The sequence below is a fragment of the Lepus europaeus genome, chromosome X, assembly GCF_033115175.1.
Source record: "Lepus europaeus isolate LE1 chromosome X, mLepTim1.pri, whole genome shotgun sequence".
NCBI lineage: Eukaryota > Metazoa > Chordata > Mammalia > Lagomorpha > Leporidae > Lepus > Lepus europaeus.
The window spans coordinates 126965187-126987615 of NC_084850.1; the positions used below are offsets into that span (position 1 = coordinate 126965187).

Below are 22429 nucleotides of genomic sequence, written 5' to 3' on the forward strand. Positions count from 1 at the left end.
CCTAGCTCCCAGGTAACTCCTCATCTGAAATATGGCTGTCCTGCCTGGGGGTGGAGGCCCCCCATGGGTGCATGGCCCCAGACACAGATGTGGGGTCTCAACCCTTAGTGCCGGGACACCTAGGTGCCTGGAAGGGAACAGGAGGATTGCGAGCAAGGATGGGGGTGCGATGGGGAAGAGCGGGTAGCTCCCTCCCTATCTCAGCGTCAGCCAGGCCCTGGTCGGACAATGGGAATGTGACAGTATACATCCCATTACCCTCAGCAGCACGTGACCAGCACCTGCCAAACTATATCTGATACAAAAAGCTGTGGGGCATGGGATCAATTCTGAGACTGTGTCCTATAACAGTGACTAACCCTGGTGCATAAAACACTAGACTTTTATATAAGCACAACATAACTTTGCCATCATTTGATAACCTTACAATGCATTTTACATAATTTAACTCAAACAACTACTACCTCAGCAACTTGAGTGTCTCTTTGAGGGTTCCAGGGATCCAACTGGAAGCCCCAAAGTCAGAAGACTCAGTTTCTAATGCTAAATCTAAAGGCTTGTCAGAGTTTCAAAACATTTGTTCAAAATAAAAATAGGCTGATAATGTACATTTAACCTGAGCACTTGTAACCAAAGCTGTGGGCCAGAGCTAATAAGAATTAAGGTAATCACTTAACCATCAAAAATACACATAATGTTAACTCCTTTAAGACTCGGTTCTTCCAAATAATCAAGGCACAATAACAGAAACAGAAAAACACCTGAAACCTTCCCCAAGACACAAGAAATTCTCATTATTTTGGTCAGTTACAATAGTACAGAAAAGCCCTGATTAAAACGATTAGCACATGACATCAGCATCGTCAAGCCTAGAGCCAACCAAATTTTGTTAAAACAGAGCTCCGTAAATGTATTCACAAATATTTTCAGAGAATTTCAAATGGAGAACAAAAATACTTAAAATAGATGTCTACAAACACTCAACAATGTACACCATTTTAGAAAGTACAGCAGTTTCAGACTCTTATCCTTTCAGGCCTCAGGATCTACCCTGGAGCGAAGAAGTGGTCGGAGAGCTCTGGCTTTAACAAGTTCAGGAAGGAATATGTTGGCCCTAACTGCAGAGCAGAAGGATCTTACACAGGCAAGCAGAGAAACTTCCATAATTTAGCAAGCAAGAAAAAGGGAACCCTTTGGTCAGAAGGGCCAGGAGGCCTGCTCTTGCTAGCCTGGAAAAACTTAGCAGGGAGTTGGAACCCACGGCCCTGTAGGGTCTGGTGGTGGTTAAAATGAGCCATGCTGTTAAAACGGTGGCCAAGGAGACTTGAGATTTCCCCCACTTTCCCACATGTGAGACAGGAGGGGACAGTGAGCAGGCCCTAGGCTGGTCAGGCAAGAGGGCTTAGCCAGAGGGGTTGAAAGAGGAAATTGCTGTGGCCTCTTGTAGGATACTCCTCCTTCATGAGCGCAACAAAGAGACTTTGGCTGAAAGAGACAGAGCGGGGCAAAGCCAAGATGGCTAGCATCAAAGAAAGTGCTCAAGCCTCTGCCTCCGTCAAACATTAGCAAAGAGACTTGGGTGTCACGAAGGCAGGCAAGAAGTAGCAATCCTCAGAGTGAGGCTGCTCGGAACTCACCGCCACAGGTTCTCTTCAGTGCCCTGCGTTAGGCGCCACAGGTGTTACCCAGAATCGGTTGCTTGGGGCTGTCGTCTTGGCGGAAGAAAGAACTCAGATGAGAGACAGAGTAGCGGTGAGCATGCTAGCAAAGTTTAATGAAGAGAAATAACGAAGACCGTACACCTGGCAGACCAGGCCGGCGTCTCAGTAAGGTGCTGAAAGCCCCGTCTGCATTCAGACTGGAGTTTGTCTGGAAAAACACTCCAGAGCTTGGGCCCTCTTTCCCCTCCCCTGCAGCCTTTCTGGAATACTGCAGGTACAGCTTTCTGGGTGTGGAATCCCTCCCAGAATTTCTTAATAGCCCCCTTGGTGAAGGGCAGAGGAGAATCCCCTAAGCTACCCAGGGGACCCACCCAACCATATTATTGAACAATGGCAAGGCTTTGGATAGGGAAATACTGGTTTGCTTCCAAGGCTTGCTTCCTGGTTCCATCACACAGAAATTCCCATTTTTCTTCAGCCCCTCACAGACACATAGGCTCATGTCTACCTGGTTACCTCAACACACTCATTACATTTGTTCTTTCCAGAGGATGTAAACTGATGCCTCTCCTTGGCTGGTATGAAATAACTCTTAAGACTAACCAGCTTCTTTGTGACAAATGGTTAATCATTTGCAGAAAAAAAAAAACCATAAGGTTATGTCCTTACTTTAGAGTAACCTCAAAATATATTACATGTGGGCTAAAAAGTTAATTTTAGAAAAAATCATACAATAAAAATTTTAAAGAAAATGAATGTGAATATTTATAAAACCTTGTGGTCAGGAATACTTTAAAAATATATCACCAGGGGCAGGTATTGCGGTGCTACCACTAGCCATACCCACATCTAATATCAGAGTGACCGGCTGCTCTGCTTCTGATCCAGCTTCCTGTTAATGCACCTGGGAAGCAGCAGATGATGGGTCAAGTCCTTGGGGCGCTGCCACCCAGATCCAGATGGAGTTCCTGGAACCGGTAAGAAGATAACTACTCCATGAAAAACCAACAAAGGGGACTTGGCACCCTGGTGCAGGTTACGCTGCTGCTTGCAACACTGGCATCCTGTATGGGAATGCCAGTTACTGTGTTCTGGCTCCTCTGCTTCCAACCCAGCTTCCTGCTAATACACCTGGGAAGGTTGCAGAAGATGGCCCAAGTGCTTGGGTCACTGCCACCTATGTCTGAGACCCACATAGAGTTCTTGGCTCCTGGATCCAGCCTTGCCCAGACATGGCTGTTGCAGCCATTTGGGGAAGGAACGAGCAAATGCAAGATGGATCTCTCTCTCTCTCTCTCTCTGTTTTTTAAATGAATAAATATATCTTAAAGATTTTTTTAAATGCTAAAGGATGGATAAACAAGAACACATTAGCCAATACATTTTAAAATACTCAACTTTTTTTCTAATCAAAGAAATGCAAATCGAAATAAGACACATTTTGTATATACTCAATTAACAGAAAAAAATTTAAATGCAACAAGGCAATGTGTATACACAGCATGAGCATTCCTTATCTGAAATGCTCAGGACCAGCAATGTTTCTGATTTCAAATGTTTCAAATTTCTGAACGCTTGTATAAACATAATAAGCTATCTTGGGAATGAGACCCAAGTTTAAACATGAAATTCACTCATGTCTCATACAGGAGTACATACACCTAATACATACAGCCTGAAGATAATTTTACAGTTTTTTCAGTGTGCCTGCTTTTGACTACCACCTATCACCTGAGGTTAGGTGCGGTACTTAAAAAAGTTTCAGATTTTGTATTTTCAGATTAAGAATGCTGAACCTGAATAAAACTTTGTTCACACTTCAAGACAGCAATATTTCCTCTAGGATTTTCCTGTTTCTAGAATTATCCAAAGGGAATCATAGATACGTAAAAGAGCTTAGTTATAAGGATACTTCAAACAGCGTTATTTTAAGATTGCAATATTGGAAATTGGAGATTAAATTATGGCATTTTTATCATGGTGATGATATTATTGAAATAACACTAGAATATTAATAATATGGAAAATGCTTGTAATACACTGTGAACTTTAAATAGCAGCTTATTAGTTTAACAAATCCCATTTTTTGAATATGTCACAATTAATTTTCATTAACATGTTTTCTATGAGCATATATTTCTTTCTAATTAAAACTTATTTAAAATTTTTTTAGGGGCCGGCACTGTGGTATAGTGGGTAAAGCCACCACCTGCAGTGCTGGTATCCCATATGGGCACTGGTTCCAGTCCTGGCTGCTCCACTTCTGATCCAGCTCTCTGCTAATGTGCTGGGGAAAGCAGCAGAAGCTGGCCCAAGTCTTTGGGCTCCTGCACCTGTGTGGGAGATCTGGAAGAAGCCCCAGGCTCCTCGCTTTGGCCTGGCCCATCTCCAGCCATTGTGGCCAGTTGGGGAGTGAACCAGCAGATGAAAACCTCTCTCTCTCTCTCTCTCTGTAACTCTGTCTTTCAAATAAATAAATAAATAAATCTAAAATTTTTTAAAGATATATTTGTGCATTTATATGAGATACAGAGCATCAGAGAGAGAGGAAGAGAGGGAGACAGAGACAAAATCTTCCATCTGCTGCTCCATTCCTCAAATGATTGCAACAGCTGGGGCTGGCCAAGAGCCAGAAGCTCTATCCAGGTCTTCCACATGGGTGGCAGGGATCAAGGCACGTGGGCTATCATCTTCTGCCTTCCCAGGTGCATTCGCTGGGAGATAGATTGGAAGTAGAGCAGCCAGGACTTGAACTGGCATTCTGATATGGGATGCTGACTAACCCACTGTACTATAGTGCTGGCCCCAAATTATTTCTTTATATAGGCCGAAACAAATTACATTATTTACCTCATTCTATCACAGTTCTATACCCTTCTCATTACCAATCTATTTTCCCTAAGTCTTCCCATGACAGAAATGGGGTACCTTGAAGAGAAGTGAATGTTCTGCAAATGGTAAAATGCTACCTACCATTGTAGATTTTTGCTGATATATAAAGCCTAGAAAGAAAAATAGAAGCCATTAAAAGATGGGACAAAGTGATTGAAAGGAAGGAAAAGAATTCTAGTAAAGTCTCAAAGGGACATGTAAAAGAAACTAAGGTATAGTCAAATATGTTTGTAAATTATTTGTAAAAATATAATTCCTGAATAATGAAAAATAAGAAGGTAATGATCACTACAGGGAAGTATGGGCAAAAAATGTAGATAAGCAATTTACAAAAGAACACACATTTAAAAAATTATTTATGTTTTAAAAAATTATTTGAAAGGGATGAAGGGAGGTGAAGGAGAGGGGAAAACAGATCTTTCATTCCCTGTTTTACTTGCTAAATGCACACAACTGCTGGGGTTGGGCCAGATCACAGCCTGGAACTCAATCTCTCACATGGGTGGCGGACACCCAACAACTTGGCCATCAACTTGGCCATCAACTGTTGCCTCCCAGGGTGCACATTAGCAGGAAACTGAAATTAGAATTGGAACTGGGACTTGAACAGAGACTCTGATGTGGGATGCAGGTGTTCCAAGTGCATCTTAACTGATGCACCAAATGCCCACCCTTACATACCTTTAAAAAAAAAAAAGGAAATCCAACCTCTTTTCCAATTAAAAAATATACATTAACATGCATACGTAAAAGAGCCTTTTCTGAAATACAATATTCCAAACTAGCTTTCTATTGTCTAATTTGGTGTTTGCAAAGGCAATCCTAGCCCAAATTCTCTCTGACGTTGGTTTGTTACAGCCTCTAAGATACTGTTTCCGTAAGATCAGATTTTAGTGCTGGCTTATGTTATCATCAGTGAGGACGCTCATGAACACAAGTTATTCTGACTAGCGTCACTAAGCAAAATCTTTAGCCAATAGCTAAAATATTATAATTTTTGGTCCTTTTTAAAGTTACTGGTTAATGCTTACACTTTTTTTAAAAATCATTTATTTATTTCAGAGGCAGAGAGAAGAGACACATAAAGAGTTCCCACCCACTGGCTTACTGTCCAAATACCCACGATGGCCTTGTATCAGTTACAAGAAGCCATCCTAGAGGCACTACTAAGGAAAATTCCAGAGTGTTTCTATATACCAAATATAGGGGATCTCGTTGATAAAGGGCAGCAGGCAGTCTTATATATTTTGTATTTAAAGACAATACATTTAATAACTTAAAATAAAATTTAAAAAAAGACAATACACCATTTTTATTTTCTCATTTCACTATGTTTGGACAAAAACATCATCACAGACTGTCACTAGTCTACAGAACAGTTGTTACAAACTACTTTGTATCAATGTGTTTTAAAAATGAAGAAAATACTGGGGAGGACATTGTGGTGTAGCATGCTGAGCTACCATCTGCAGCACAAGTCTCGGCTGCTCCACTTCTGATCCAGCTCCTTGCTAATGTGCCCGGGAAAGCAGCAGAGGATGGCCCAAGTGCTTGGACCCCTGTACCCATGTGGGAGACCTGGACGAAGCTCTAGGCTCCTGGCTTCAGCATGGCCTAACCCCAGTAGTTGCGGTCATTTGGGGAGTGAACCAGCAGGTGGAAGATCTCCCTCTCTGTAACTCTGCTTTTCAAATAAATAAATCTTAAAAAAATAATAATATGAGTATTTCTAATTGTTTACAGAAAAGGAAAAAAGGTTACATTATACTAAGCATATGTAAACTATTGTTTGATTAGACATGAAAAGAAAAAGACTGCATACTTTAAAGGGATGAACTTTATGGTATTTAATTATATCTCAGTAAAGCTATTAAAATAGTTTATATAATCAGTCATTTAGTCTTGTAGTGGGATGAAAGAGGAGAAGGAGAGGAATATGACAGCAAAATCAGGAACTGAGCTAAATTCCCAGTCTATTATTTGGCCCTTAGTAATGCAACAGAGATAGAAATAGAGAAAGAAACAGAATGGGAGGGAGGGAGAGAAGGCTGGTGCTAGAGAAAAGGGAGGAAGTCCTAGGGCAAAAGGTCAAAAGGAACCAAATGTCACTGCTAAAACACTTTAAAGAATTCTTAAAAACATGAACTATCTTACAGAAGACTTCTGTCAGACATTAACACAATGAAACCTGATAGTCCTCTTCTTTCATCCACAAACCAGCCATTTCCAAAACTGCAGCAAGAGTACAGGAAGCTTATTTAGAAGTCTTACTTCCAAAGTCTGCAACAACTTTCATATACAGATTACATGAACAAAACTATAGGCTGTTTTTAAAACCAACTCAGATCTTACCATATGTAATGGGAACAATTTTGATAGAAAAAGAACACAGAGTTGTTTGTTTTTTTTCAAAAAATGACAACACTTACATGCTGATAAACATAAAATGCTGGTACACATTTATTCTTTTATTGCTAAACATCAAATGCTGGCAATTATGATATCTTCAAGTTAAAGCTTAAGGATGAATTACAACACAGTCAAAAGATTGATAGAAAAAAAATACCTGTGCACCATTAGTATGTAGACATTCAATAAATATCATAGGACAATGTGACTGAGAGCCACATATCTATGAAACACATGTTTACAATCTGCTGTTAGAAGACACAATGACCTATATGAGTGATTATCAAAAGGTCGAGTTTAACTGCATGTCTTTTCAAGCTGAGATGCTGAAAAGTATACATTCTTTACAGATTATAGGTGACTTTAAAAAACTGCTAAAAAATGTAAACAATGCAGAGTCGGAACACTGAGAATAAACTTTTTACTGTTGAACAAAGTAACAACACAGAAAGAACACTTCCTTCAAATTCTTGAAATAATTTGTTTTTCTAATTATTGTATAGAAAACCATATGGATTCTTTCTATAAAGATGATAATACACCAAGGACACAAAGATCTTCCAAGTTATTTTTTTATGTTAACATATATTTACAGTAACTATTCAATAATACTTTTTACAGCTTACTTAAATAGAGACATGCTTTTCTAATTCATAAATAACATTAATCATCATCCATTCAACCACATTTATTTATTAAGTACTTATGATGTCTCATGCACTGTGCCAGGGATGCAAATACGAATACATGGTCCTTGCTCTAGAAGTGCCCACCATCAAGCTGAAGAGACAACACATAACATTTTCTTTCTTATACAATGAGGCTACTTCACAATTGGTGCTAATTGCTCAGTTTGAGTAGAGTGGTTCCCAAACCCTGACCCTATGGATCAACAGACCAAGGTGTTTAATAGCTAAAACAAAATGACATTTTGATTTTGTTTTTGTATCCATAAAAAGAAGCTAATGGATAGCATTTATTCTATTAAAATCTTTTCTCAGTTTTTTAAAAAAATGACTTGTACATATACAACATTTTCTTAGTAAACTTCTTAGTTCATATAATTGAATTAATTATATAGGTATTTCATGGCATTTCCCAAACTCTACTATCTGAACAGGTCTTAGCATTACTATGCTAATATATTTTGATCCCAAACGGCTGTCTACCTAATAACAGAACAAATGCCGTATTTTCTTGGATAAAACAGTAATTTGCATGGTTTTAGTGAATGAGATTAATTGATGACTACAGTCATTAATAAAATGTTGAAATTATACTCAATATAATTTCACTTTAAGAAGGTAACATTTTTAATACAATCTAAAAAGTTGCTTAAAAATGATGAAAACATTTTAGTGCTTAAAGAGCAACTCAATGGCCCAAGAAAAGTGACCCCATGGAATATCTTACTTACTAAAGAAATTGGATATGTGGTTATTAATGAATTATTGCCTTTTATTACTTCTTGAGTGTGTGAGAGAAACATGTATTTTTCACCAAGGAAACAGCATGCTCGTGTCCTTCTAAGACCAACAGCTTCACACTGACCAGTTGACTTCCCGTTTCTGAGGGCTGCATCTCCACAAGACCTCGAACCGCATGTGGCTCTTTCAGGCTCAAGAGTTCATTCCCAAGCTCTGGAAAATCTACGTTTTTGCTCATAAGTAGCCTTTCTTACACTACTACCATGTCTTCATGGACCCACAGAGGTAGCTTTACGAAAGAGATGGAAAGCAAGGACCAGGTGTTTAATTACCTGGCAGAGAGTAACATGGGAGCCGCTGGTGATGAGAGTATGGCTCAGGGCTTAAGTTTGTTGCTTCTTGAAGACAGGAACCCTGCAGTTGGGCCCCAGATGGCCTCAGTAGCACAAAAGAAAATGTCTACCCTGGAAGGGTTCCAAGTTTCAAAGTTCTATAGGAAACAGAAAGCAGGACTGCTAAAGATCTTGTGGTCTATCTTTAGATCTGTCAGAGGACCTGGCTTAGTGCTGAGGTTCAACCATGACTGCTACGAGACACTTCCTGCAGCTCACTCCGATGTCAAGGCTGGTGCTGCTTTATAAGGGTGCGGAAATACACTACATACATTATGCCTCATAATATCAAAAGCCCTACTACGTAGGGTTAATTTATTTGGCATCACTTGACAAAGATTTTCCCTTTCATGTCAGTAGATTCTTTTACAGAATTTTATTAATTATAATCAGGCCTCAGTTTTCAAAGTATAAAATGATACACCATGAACTTTTAAAATACTTTTGAAACAAGACAAAGAACAAGAGATACAGGCCAAGAAAATGCTCACTCTTTAACTTGGCCAAAGTCTGGACTCCTTAGAATTGTGACTAATTAGGCTTTTTCAATAATTTTATCCAATGAATTCCACCTAATTCTGTTCTCCTTTATACTATACAATGATATGTAGTCACACAAAATGGTACTACATGAGTGAGTTTGCACTTGTTTAGAAAATGTTCCACACACAACTGAAGTGTGTATTTTCAGTCTTTAAAACTAGAATGTAGTCATGGACTGTGCCTTTCATTTCTTCTGCTCACCCCTCTCCCCTTACTGCAGTGTGTGTATACTTTGGATGTAGGAGAAGTTCAAAGTTGTTGGCTAACGTGGAATTTTAAGGAAATACTTCATATTTCATACAAAGTATGGTTTTGAGGGGCAGTGGATCTTACCACAGAGCTGTATACTGTAACTGAGAGATTTTGTCAGAGGAGTGTACATATTACCGTGCTGTAACCATCCAGAGTCCCAGAGTGACATTGGCAGCCAAAAGGACACTGCCACCAAGCAAGATGAAAAATCCTATCAGATCTTTGACATCGTTGTCTCCAATCACTGAGGTAAGGGTGGCATCCAGGAAAGAGTTTAAAATCCACTGTCCATCCAAAGCAAAGCAGGGCACTGCATTAACAATAGCCAGAGCTCCTGAGAGAGAAATCAGGTACCTGGATTACAATCGGTTAAGGAGCTGACCGTGAGGTCTGACTGGAAACCACATTTCTGAGTCAGGAGGTATTTTACTGACTAAAATTGAGATCACAGTTGACTTACCTACTTTAATCTTTGTCATTCCTTATTGGGTCTCTGCTATTTAAAATACAAGAGTTTACATTATTTCAAAGTTCAAAAACCTAGACTACAAAAATAAAGGCCAACCACTTATAAACTAAGCCATCTATAATGAACTCTTAGGGGGACTAAGCCTTTCTAATCCTTTAATGATACATGGGAAAGGAAGGTGGAAGGATTAAGAAATAAAGGAAAATTACTTTTTGATTCTCACGGAGTATTATTTTGTACTAGCTCTACAGTTTGAAGATGATTTGGCTCCCCAACTCATGTAGACATTTAAACTCTGAATTATTATGTTAATGGATAACAGGATAATGCTAATGGTAGATGAATTAATGGTAGAGACTTGATGTAATTATGGTACCTGGGAGGTGGGTCTAGTGGGAAGTCTTTAGATCACTGGGGGTATGCTCTTGGAAGGTGGTTCTTGTGAGAGGGTTGGTTTTGTATTTCAAGTGTGGTCTAGCTGTTCTCTCTACTTCCTGGCTTGTCAGTAGTCCTTCTGTATACTCTCCACCACTGCCAGCCTCTTTCAGAGGCCAGATTAATGAGACCACTCGATCTTGGACTGTGAACCTCCAAACCATTAGGTGAAATAAACTCTCCTTCAGAAATAGCTCAAATATCTGAGTTAAAGTAACAAAAACCTGACAAATACAATCAGGAAACATAAAGATTCTATCCTTTGAGCCCTACTTTAGTTTATTATCTGTAAGATTATCAACTCTGTGACAGGACTACAAACTCTACAAGGTAAAATCTTGATTGTATTATTTGGGATAACTGCTTATTTGTTTTCCATTTCATTTTGCTACATATCACTGAAGAAAAAAATTTTAAATATTTCAAAGTGACAAAAATAAAGAATTCTTGCAAAACTTTCCATTAATTAAAGTTCCACAGATCAATTTTTTAAAATTTTCATCTTTTATATGCAAACATAATATGATATAGACAACATGAGATTTTGTCCCGTGAAATGCTTTTAAGTAGCAGAAACTTATCTTCCTTACACGTTCCTCTTTGGGACCAATATAATTCATGGTTATGTGTATGAGTCATGATCCATTTGGTTAGAATTAAAAGGCTCAGATAAGACATAATTCATCATCTCCCTAGTAACCAAAGCTTTTATTCTTTATAAACTTACTAAAAGGTTTTAAATCTGTAAATTCAATTCTCAATTTATATTCAGGTTTCCTTCCCTTTCATATCCTAACTTTTCTCCCTCTGTGATCAATCTTTCTCTTCTGACTTTGTCCCTCCTGTGTACAATCTGATCTCTTTCAACTTTAAAGTATCTTTTTTAGTTGTCAGTGATTAAGTGATACTTATAATGTCCTTACTTGCAATGTTCTATTCAAATTAAACTGATCAAGTTCTAAGTAATACACTTTTCAAAGCATTTTTTTTTTGGTATACTGGCTGCTCCACTTCTGATCCAGCTCCCTGCTAATGTGCCTGGGAAAGCAGCAGAGGATGGCCCAGGTACCTGAGCCCTTGCACTCATGTAGGGGACCATGATGGAGCTCCTGGCTCCTGGCTTCAGCCTGGCCCAAATTTGGCCATTGTAGCTGTTTGGGGAGTGAACCAGCGAATGGAGGACCCCTCTCTCTACCTCTCCCTCTTTAACTCTTTCAAATAAATAAATCTTTAAAAACGAAACAAATAAACGCAAAAAACATTTTTACACACAAAAAAGGATACTTGACAAATGTTTCCAAAACCACTGGAAGATCTATGCTTAGAAAGTTGAAACGTGGGATAAAACTGGTGATGCTCACTAAAAAAGAAAAATAAGGAATAAGGAATGTTATTCATACAGTTAAGTAACAGCATTATGAACTTTACCATATGGTCAAAAACCAGACTAGTTTTAAAATGAGTAAGAAAGCCTTTCATAAACATATGTAGGCAGGTTATCTGCATCACATATAAAAGCATTCAATTATTCTATAACATCTAATAAAAGTAGTAGAATGAAAAAATTCATATATTAGTCTGTACTTACATTTTAAGATGAGAGTAAGATAAAGTTGACTATAACACCAAGTATGACTACCAAACACAGAGTCTGACTTAACGAAATACTATAATTTTTATCATGAGTCCTCACTATTTTAAAGTGTCATAATATCAAATCACATTTACTCCAACTACTATGATACCTAACCTCTTTCTGTCTCAGTATTTTCCTTCATTGTTAAAACAAGGATGAAGACAAGAGGATTTTTAAAGTCTCTTTTAAAAAAAGTCTTTTCTACTATTTGTGGATTCCATAATCCTGTTTTGGTTGAAAACATTTAAAAACTATCCTGTAATTAGAACCCATGGTACACATTTCTGAATTACTTTAACTTGGGACAGCCTTCATTTGTTGAGGTTCTGAAATCATATTCATTTAAAATTCACATGTTTTACATAAATTATTTTATAATCACATCCCCTTGCATCCAGGTATTCTCTAGGGTATGCCACTTTTGTCACTGTTTTGAGGAACTCAGATAAGTTTAATAAGCTCTCAGTGAAGACATGAGGGATCATATATTTGACCTGGGCATCAACTGTGGGGCAGGAAGAATGTACCACTCTTTATAGGCAGGCACGGGATTCAGCTCCATCTTGCTTTATAAATTCAGATTATATTCTTACTGCTTAAATTTCATTTAATGCTCAAGAACAAGTCAGCAATACTTATATAAGAGATCAAGCAAAAAATAAGTAAAACTAACACAATGATTTTTAGTGAGTTTCTACAAATAAGAATATATGTAATTTTAATGATTTTCTAAGGGTTTACTACAATAATACACACCTGTGTAGTGGAGATGCAGTGGATGTCCTACATATAACATATCTATCTGAGGTGGATGTTTCACTTTTATTAAGCGAGTGTGAGTTTCCAAAGATGGTATTATACAGAAACTGGAACTTGAACTTTTCTTACAGTCTTTATTGGTTCTACAAACTTGGGTGGCTTCAATTGCTTTCCGGGCAGGTAGACACGTATGCTATAAATAAAATATTATTTAGTCAACATTAAACATGATTTATTAAAAACAAAAATCCAAGTTACATTCATTCAATATTTTTCATAGCACCCAGTACACTAGGAATGAAGTTTGTATAAAAGAAATACAATTTATGTATACCTACTATAAGTTAGATTCAATGACCTCACTTTGACCAGATAAGGCATTACCATTAAAAATTTTGAAAGATTCACAGATGAAATATGGCACCTGAAATGTAGAGATTTTTAATAAAATAATACAAAGTAAATAGAGCAACAGGGAGTTTTCACAGATTCTATTTTAGCTGCTTATGCTTACTTTGTAATGATTTTACAAGACAAGCCAGACTGCCTCAGAAACAACTTACCAAACGCTTATTAAAATTATTTCTGTAGGAAAAACACACATCTGTGAGGCTGTGATTGTTACAGCATTCGGTAGAACCATCTAGCCGTTTGTATGCTAAAGAGAAACACAATGTTTATTAGAATCTGTTACTCGGGAGTACAATGGCAATAAAAATTTTGCTTTTAAGACAAAAAGAGTAAGTAAAATGTCACATAAATTTGGAAGCAACTGTGTAATTCAGAACTGACAGCTACTCACTACAACTTGATTTTACATTGCAAAAAAAGATCCATCTAATTTGAAATCAAGAAGCAGCACTTATCCTAGGAGAGTTTTCCTCATATAAACTTACCCATCCATAAAGCTAGAGTTCTAGGGTCTGAGTACGTTTTGCAATAGTAACTCCAGGGCCCTTTCTGAAGTAGATAGTGAAGAAGCGCCTATCTACTTCTGAAAAGTTTTGGAAGATGTTAAGCGGCTCTTGAGAATAGAGAACATTTGTACATATTTAAACCTTAAATGACCAGGTTGTCTCAGTGAACAATATTCACATTACTAAAAGGGAAAACACCAGAAACTGGGTGCCTTCTGATACAATGCAATAGGCAGTACCACTTACTACCCTTGAAATATTTTTTTGCCAAAAAAAGATTCAAAAGGATCCTGAATCTAATCTAGACCTAATCACTGGTTTATAGTAAATTGGGAGACATTTGAACATGTTAGTGATGTCATGAAGGTGAGATAACCAAAAAATTTGAGAATATAGGAGATTTGAGAAAATAAAAAACTCAGTGTATTCAGTAAACAAATCCAGTTCAAGAAAACGGGGTACTTATGACAAATTAAAAGACTTCAAAGACATACCATCCAACTTAAACAAGCCAATTATTTAAAAAATTAAAGAAGATTAAATGCTAACTAGATATTAATTTTTTTAGGGATAGTCATGGTACTGTAAATCATGTTTAAGGAGTCATCATCTATTGAGGACAGGCTGAAGTTTATACATGATGTGATAGGATGCCTGGGAAGTACTTTAAAATAATCCCCCAAAACTGACTTGTTTAGATGAAACAACTGGCAAATTGTTAATAATTGTTCAATCTGGGGGAATGACACATGAGAGCTTGTTTATACTGTTTTGATATTGTCTGAAATATTTTTATAATAAAAAAGTTCCAAAAATGGATTATACACAGAAGATTAAATTTGAAAGAATTTAAAAACATAGTTCTAACTATTTTCCCTTTGCTGCAAACAGTACTTTAGAAAAATTACCAGTATTAGTCACATTTGCCTATACCAATAGACTTAGACAAATGTCCAGGGTATGTTTTGCCTAAGACACAGTCTCTGAATATAATCTATATTTTCTAACAGTTTCTCTGAAATTTTGTATAAAGAGTTGGGAAGCTGATGTTTCAAAGCTGAACAAACTCAAAATAAGTTCAGCAGGTTCTGAGAATAAACTTGCTTCAGCCTTGTCACTTGCTGCACAAAGCAACATATCTGACTTCAAAGGATATTTTTGGAAGTCAAGATAATTTCCACTGGAAGTCTGCCACATGAAATATATAAAATATCTACCCCAGATAGTGTTGGACATGGCACTGTCCAAATAGCAACCACTAGAATTGCTTACACAAAGATGTAAGGGAATCTTTTCTAATTCTCAGGTGGGGTTTGTGTTTGCCAAGTTCCTTTTATTTCTTTTAACCTTTCCTTATTGCAAGCCTGTGTTGGAAGCATAACATATTAATATAGAATACTTATGCTTTGACTTTTGTCTATGTGGTTGTTAACCATCAGCTGTTAATCTGTTCTGACATAAGCTTATGCAAAGGACAATTACATCTCAATACACATATTACCTTTTGTTTTACATTTTAGAAGTATAAATTAAAATAGTACTATCTATCTATACACACACATTAAGATAATATTATATTGGGTGGGATCCAATTACTGGAGTTCAGTTAATTGGTTAAGGTTGAACTTAAATGCTGATTTAACAGTTTTTTGAAAGCAGAAAGAATTAGATACATGAAGCCTGAAAGTCACATATGATATTACAAACATAATTAGAAGATCAACAACAACGTACAATAAATGAAATTTATATATTAGTATTTCACCAAGAAGAGTGTCTATTAGTTTTGGCATATCGCTTTCCTAATTTACTTTTAAAAGGTTAGAACAAAATAAGTGTAGACATAGTCTAAGCATTAGCAAAAGGCAGGTTTTGGTGTTTGAAGCATTACATTATATTAAAGAAATATACACACCTCTAACAGGGAAGCTTAACTGTTGTAAAGTTGATGCACTTATACAATAGCCAATCTGGGGCTCATAGGCAATGGTATCTAGACATTCATTCCAATCTTGCACATTAGTAACAGGGCAATCCTGTAGATGGGTAACAAGATCTCCCACAAAAAGGCCTCTGGGTCCAATAGCAGGTGAGTCCTTGGGAAGAGGGCAAAACCAGATCAGATAATGCATGAAAATAAGCTATGATTAACCTGAACAAATAAAAGTTAAAAGGACTAAGAGAATTAAATGGAATATCTTGAATAGTGCATAAAATAATCCAGCTCTGAATCTACAACATATAGTCTAGAAAATTAACAAAATAAGTTCAATAATTACAGTTGTTTCCCCAATTCTCAAAGATTTTGAGTTTTGCACAATTGAAAAACAAATCCACCTGCCAACTGTCAACATTAAAATGATCAAGTTTTGGGGCTGGTGACACTGGCATCCCACATGGGTGCTGGTTCATGCTCTACTTCCGATCCAGCTCTCTGCTAATGGCCTGGGAAAAACAGCAGATGGCCTCCGTGGGAGACCCAGAAGAAGCTCTTGATTCCTGAATTTGGTGTAGCCCAGCCCTGGCTATTGTGGCCATCAGCAGATGGAAGCTCGCTCGCTCGCTCGCTCTCTCTCTCTCCCTAACTCTGTCAAATAAATAAATAAATAATCTTTTAAAAAGCCTTTTAAAATGATCAAGTTTTTCCCAAACTGCTAGTTAATTTTTTTTGATGAAGTAATCATCAGACTACCTTCACCTTCTTATATCCTCAGTGAATGAAACTGTAAGACAAATCCTTATGTAAACACCATTCCAAATATGCAGACAATAGCATCAGCACAATAAATACATAAGCGAATTGCTCACAAAAGTTATTTTCCTCTTTCCAATGTCTGAATAGAAGATTTGATGCCATCATAGTAGTTTTTGTCTAAGGGAGTATAACACAGAGTTGAATATATTAACTTAAACTTCTACAAAAATGTTCTGCTGGGCAGTCTGGGTTTCATCTTTCTCATTCATGTACTAACCAAGCTTGGCTCTCCTTAACTACTGGTCAGACAAGTTCAGGGTGGCATAGCTATAGACTACGTTTTTTCTTATACATCTTATGAGTAGAGTTACAGAGAGAGAGGGAGGGTTCTTCCATCTGCTGGTTCATTCCCCAGATGGTCACAACAGTTGGAGCTGGGCCACACAAAAGCCAGGAGCCAGGAGCTTCTGGGTCTCCCATGTGGGTACAGGGGCACAAGCACTTGGGCCATCTTCTGCTGCTTTCCCAGGTGCATTAGCAGGGAGCCAGATGGGAATTGGAGCAGCCAGGACTTGAACTGGCTCCTATATGGGATGCTGGTGCTGTAGGCAGAGGCTTAACCTGCTACACCACAGCGCCAGCCCAGGAGCAGGGACATTTGACTCAAAAGCAGAGATATAAAAATAAACAGCGGGGGCCGGTGCTGAGGCTGCCGCCTGCAGTGCCGGCATCCCATATGGGCACAGTTTGAGTCCTGGCTGCTCCACTTCCGATCCAGCTCTCTGCTATGGCCTGGGAAAGCGGTGGAAGGTGGCCCAAGTGCTTGGGTCCCTGCAGTCACATGGGAGACCTGGAGGAAGCTCCTGGTTTTAGATTGGCACAGCTCCAGCTGTTGCGACCAACTGGGGAGTGAACCAGTGGATGGAAGACCTCTCTCTGTGCCTCTCCTTCTCTCTCTGTGTAACTCTTTCAAATAAATAAATAAATAAATAAATAAGTAAATAAATAAATTTTAAAGAAATAAACAGCAAAGGCAACAATGCATTTTATCAATAAACTACAGGTAGAACAATACTATGTAACTCGGAACAAAAACAATTTTTCATGGTATTCTTAAAAAGATAATCTGTTTCACACTGTTTTGTTAGATTTTAAAGGATCACAGTAATTTCTTCAAAAGCAGAGCATTCTCTATATGAGAAATTGAATTAAATCTCCTGACATTAAATAGTAAGTATCACATCCCAACATCCATCATTTACCTCAGCGACTTCAGTGATGAGCACTCCAACTCCAGTATAGTAAAATGGCAAAAGAATTACAGGGAGGAGAACAAGGGCTAAAATACCCAAGAGTGCCAGGACGAAATTATGCCAGATACCTGAAAATACAAGAAAAGTGCAATAAGCTCAATAAGGGGAAGGAATGATATAGGTAGCTGAAATTCATAGCTCTCGAGCATTCTGATAACTCAGTAAAGACACCAGAAGAAGCTGTGAGGCAGAGAGATCCACTTATCAGGACAGAACAAAGACATTCAGTTAGAGGTTACCTTCATTTCACATTCTGAAGCCTAAAATGAGCATTTAATAGTCACAAAAATAGTATCTTCTAAATATACCCTCTTTTCAGAAAATGTATATATCATTAAAGCATACTTGCGATCTTTGAAAGAAACTGCAAATATATTCAAATAAAAGTTAAGGTGGAATAAAAAAAAATTTTGCTGAACTGTGACATGAAAACCTAAATAGCACTCAGACAAAGAGAATGTTTATGTGTTAAGCATTAACCTGATATGGAGAGTAGTATTGGTGGGATATATAAAGTATTCATTTACATCACATCATAGATCATAAAGCAACAAACCATAAAGAAAAAAACCCAAAATCCATGTGATCAAATCCACCAATCTCATCCAACATATATTCAACCTTTGCAGCCATGCAAACGAAAACTTGCCCACCTGTAATAATATATAAGTGATCACTCTTCTGTAGGGGAGGTGGTCTTAAATAGCTTTATTTTTACATTTCAGTCTTTTATAATTGCAACTTATTTTATGTATCACGTGATTTGCAAATAATTTTATTCAAATATTTAGCCATTTATTACTGAGTAATGCATCCTTTTGTCTACCAAATTAATTTTACTTTTTTTAAAAAGATTTATTTATTTATTTGAAAGTCAGAGTTACACAGAGAGAGGAGAGGCAGAGAAAGAGGTCTTCTATCTGCTGGTTCACTCCCCAATTGGCCACAATGGCTGGAGTTGTGCTGATCCAAAGCCAGAAGCCAGGAGCTTCTTCTGGGTCCCCCACGCAGGTGCAGGGTCCCAAGGACACAGCAGAGAGCTAGATCAGAAGTGGAGTGGTCGGGACTTGAATCAGCATCCATATGGGGTACTGGCACTGCAGGCGGCGGCTTTACCTGCTATGCCACACCGCTGGCCCCAAAATTTACTTTTAACATACACTACATTTCCATCTATTCATTAGCCTATTTTCTGATTTTTTCCATTCTTTACCAGATTATTTTAGTGAAAATAAAATAACTGTAATTACTGGTAGTGACAACAGTTAAGTATTTGCTAGTTAAATACTCTGACTTTATTTATTTTGATTATTTACTTTTTATTCTTTTGGATATATTTGAGAATCATTTTTTAAAAAATGTATTTATTTGAAAGTCAGAGTTACAGAGAGGTAGAGCCAGACAGAGGGAGAGGTCTTCCATCACTGGTTTACTCTCCAGATGGCTGGAGCTGTGCTGATCTGAAGCCAGGAGCCAGGAGCCAGGAGCTTCTTCTGGGTCTCCCACATGGGTGCAGGGGCCCAAGCATATGGGCCATCTTCTATTGCTTTCCCAGGCCATAGCAGAGAGCTAGATAGAAAGTGGAGCAGCTGGAACTCGAACCGGTGTCCATATGGAATGCCAGCACCACAGGCGACAGCTTAGTCCACTATGCCACAGCACCAGCTCCAGAGAATCATTTTTACAACCACTAAATATTCGTTAGGATTTCTACACAATTTCACATTTCTGACACGGGAACATGGCATCTTTCCATTTTACCATTCTTTTACATTTCTCACTAAAGATTTGTTAGCTTTCTCTGAGAGGTCTTATATATTGCTTACAAAATGTTAATTTTTGATTTTTTTTACCATGTCACATTACTTGTGGAAAGTAATCATTTCTTCTCCTTACATTATCTGGCTGTTTCAAACACACGGGGACAATACACTAATTTTTGAATATTTATTTTGTAATCAAATTGAACTTTCCATTTAGGATTGCTTAGCTTTTAACCTCACCTCTTGGATTTTTAATTATGATCATTTATTTCTTCTAACATTCATTCCTCAGTTTCTCCCCTCTTTTGGTCTTTCAGCAGTGGCTAGAATTTCTAAAACAATGTTAAGTAGTTGTGATGGCATGTCTTGTCTTGCTTTCTTCATGATTTTAATATGAGAGTAGTTAAGCAACAGCAGGGCATGGATGGAATTGAGGGTCAATTTTATTGTGGTTTATATACTAACTAGTGAGACTGGTACAAGAGTACAAAAATATGACCACAGGTGATCAAGGGTTTAAGAATGATATCATGGGGCCGGCGCTGTGGCTTAACAGGCTAATCCTCCACCTTGCGGCGCTGGCACACTGGGTTCTAGTCCCGGTTGGGGCGCCGGATTCTATCCCAGTTGCCCCTCTTCCAGGCCAGCTCTCTGCTATGGCCCGGGAAGGCAGCGGAGGATGGCCCAAGTCCTTGGGCCCTGCACCCGCAAGGGAGACCAGGAGAAGCACCTGGCTCCTGGCTTCGGATCAGCGAGATGCGCCGTCCGTAGCGGCCATTGGAGGGTGAACCAACGGCAAAAAGGAAGACCTTCCTCTCTGTCTCTCTCTCTCTCACTATCCACTCTGCCTGTCAAAAAAAAAAAAAAAAAAGAATGATATCATGGGTCAACAAAGAAGAAAATCTATGGCTACGATTGAGGCAGTAAGTACTAATAGGCTTGAAGCTATTTCTAGTAATTATTATTAGAAGGGGTATGGTTTACAACAAGACTGACTTGTGCTAAGCATAGCTTGGAAACAAAAAAAGAAAACACGACCACCTTAATTCTATAAAGACACAAGAGTGATTTTCAGGTTACCAGATGACTGAATGGGTATTCCTTGGATCATTTATAGTAGTTACATCTGAAAAATTAAAAATCATCACCTTGGCAAAGCTACAGCTAACTCTAATCGAAGCATCATTTCTATGGTTACTAAATGTTTTTACTTTACCCCCAATAAATTCCAAACTGACTGATGATAACAACATGGTTCTCAATATTTAAGAAAGATTTTTAAAAAATTGAATATGGAGCCAGAAAGGACAAATTTTATCTTCATGAGTTAAAGGTTAATTTATCAAGAAAATCTAAAGAATTTCTTAAGGCAATTTACTCTTCACTTAGGATTGGATAACAGATACTGTTTAATCCTCCTCCCAAAAATTCTTTATACATCAATTAAAAATTTAAAGACCTTCACTTACAATGTACTCAGGAAATATCCCATGTTATTTTTTCTCTTCCTTCCCTAAGGAATTTCAGACAAATCACTACCAACTTTTTCTTTTCAAAATCAGTATATAGTTCACTGTTTGAATAGCTAGCTATTACATATACAACACTTTAAAGCTGCATTATAAAACTAGATTTAAGTATTCTTCATGAGACTAATATAAATGACACCCTGGAAGTGAGATGACATTTTAGAAGAAATGAAATGATATCTTCGTAAGTTTAAAACCAGTAAATTAGGCAGTGGATATATTTGGAAATGTAGCTCTCTACATATATAATTTATGTATATCCCCAAATTTGTGGGGAACACAAAAAAATTTTCCATGCTCTCTTCCAATTTGGTGGCAGCACCAGAGTGAGCTCACAGCTCAGCAAATATTTAGCAAGAAGTGAGACACTAGACACTACTCTCTTCTTAGACAATTCCAAATCTTCGCATTTGCCCTCTCTTTGTTTCAGGGCAAGACAAGCATCTCCTTCCCTTGAACCCCTTGCCTAGGAAACAGGGCAGGGCAAAACCGCTCAATTCTCTACATGGCTGGCAATTCATAGCCGTGAAAGAGAAGGTGATGGGCTGAGTGATGTTTGGACAGCACGACTAGATATTTCTATGCCAGTTAATAAGGAGATGTGTGGGCACAATTATTGGTGGTGATATACTTCCTTGGTCTTACATTTGGACATTATTTAGCAATTATAAAGGTAAAACAAAAAAAATCTTGCTTTTACCCTAACATTAAATGAATTAAAATGTTTAATTGGCTTTAAAAATTACTGAAAAATACATTTTGAATTTAAAAATCCAAACAGTATTGGAGGAACTAATAAAAAGTCATTTTCCTAAGTGTCATTTCTTGAGCACTGACCCCATGAATCATAGTCAACCTACTATTATTTTCTATTTTATCCCACAAGATATTTTCTCTGCCCACACCAACATATATAGGACGACATATATGTAAGTGATAATTTATGCAAGGTATGAAAACAACAAGTTTTTTTTAACAATTTTTAAATAAAACTTAATAGTAATACTTAAGAGTAGCTTTAAAGGATTTTAAAGATGATTATCCATTAAACAAATCATCTCAATAACTGAAAAATGAGTGTGGTGTGCAGTTACAGGTTATGTTTCATGAATGTCTTGAAACATGTACACACAAACACAATAAAAGGCTTTTCAAGATATAGTTTTAAAACTCATTCTCCCCTTAATATCTTACATCCTGTCCTATGGTAAAGATAGTTACATGAACCCAGGGGCTCACTTTAAAGACTGTAGGTTGGCAGCTTGAAATTGGCCATGGTGGGAGTGTTTACACCACAGAAACTAGCCAATTGCTAGCATCCCTACCCTCTAGACCCA

At 37.6% G+C, this 22429-nt stretch overlaps 1 protein-coding gene across 1 annotated transcript in view; it reads right to left on the reverse strand.

The window, feature by feature from the left end:
- Positions 1 to 6998: 6998 nt before the first annotated feature.
- The window catches only part of MBTPS2 (membrane bound transcription factor peptidase, site 2), a 39681-nt gene continuing 24250 nt past the window's right edge, over positions 6999 to 22429 (reverse strand). The window contains exons 6-11 of the mRNA XM_062183482.1: positions 17750 to 17868; positions 15708 to 15888; positions 13439 to 13533; positions 12873 to 13068; positions 11765 to 11840; positions 6999 to 9930 (exon numbers count right to left, since the gene is read on the reverse strand). Coding sequence (XP_062039466.1) covers positions 9708 to 9930; positions 11765 to 11840; positions 12873 to 13068; positions 13439 to 13533; positions 15708 to 15888; positions 17750 to 17868 — 890 coding nt within the window. The 3' untranslated portion in view covers positions 6999 to 9707. The remainder of the gene's footprint in view (positions 9931 to 11764; positions 11841 to 12872; positions 13069 to 13438; positions 13534 to 15707; positions 15889 to 17749; positions 17869 to 22429) is intronic.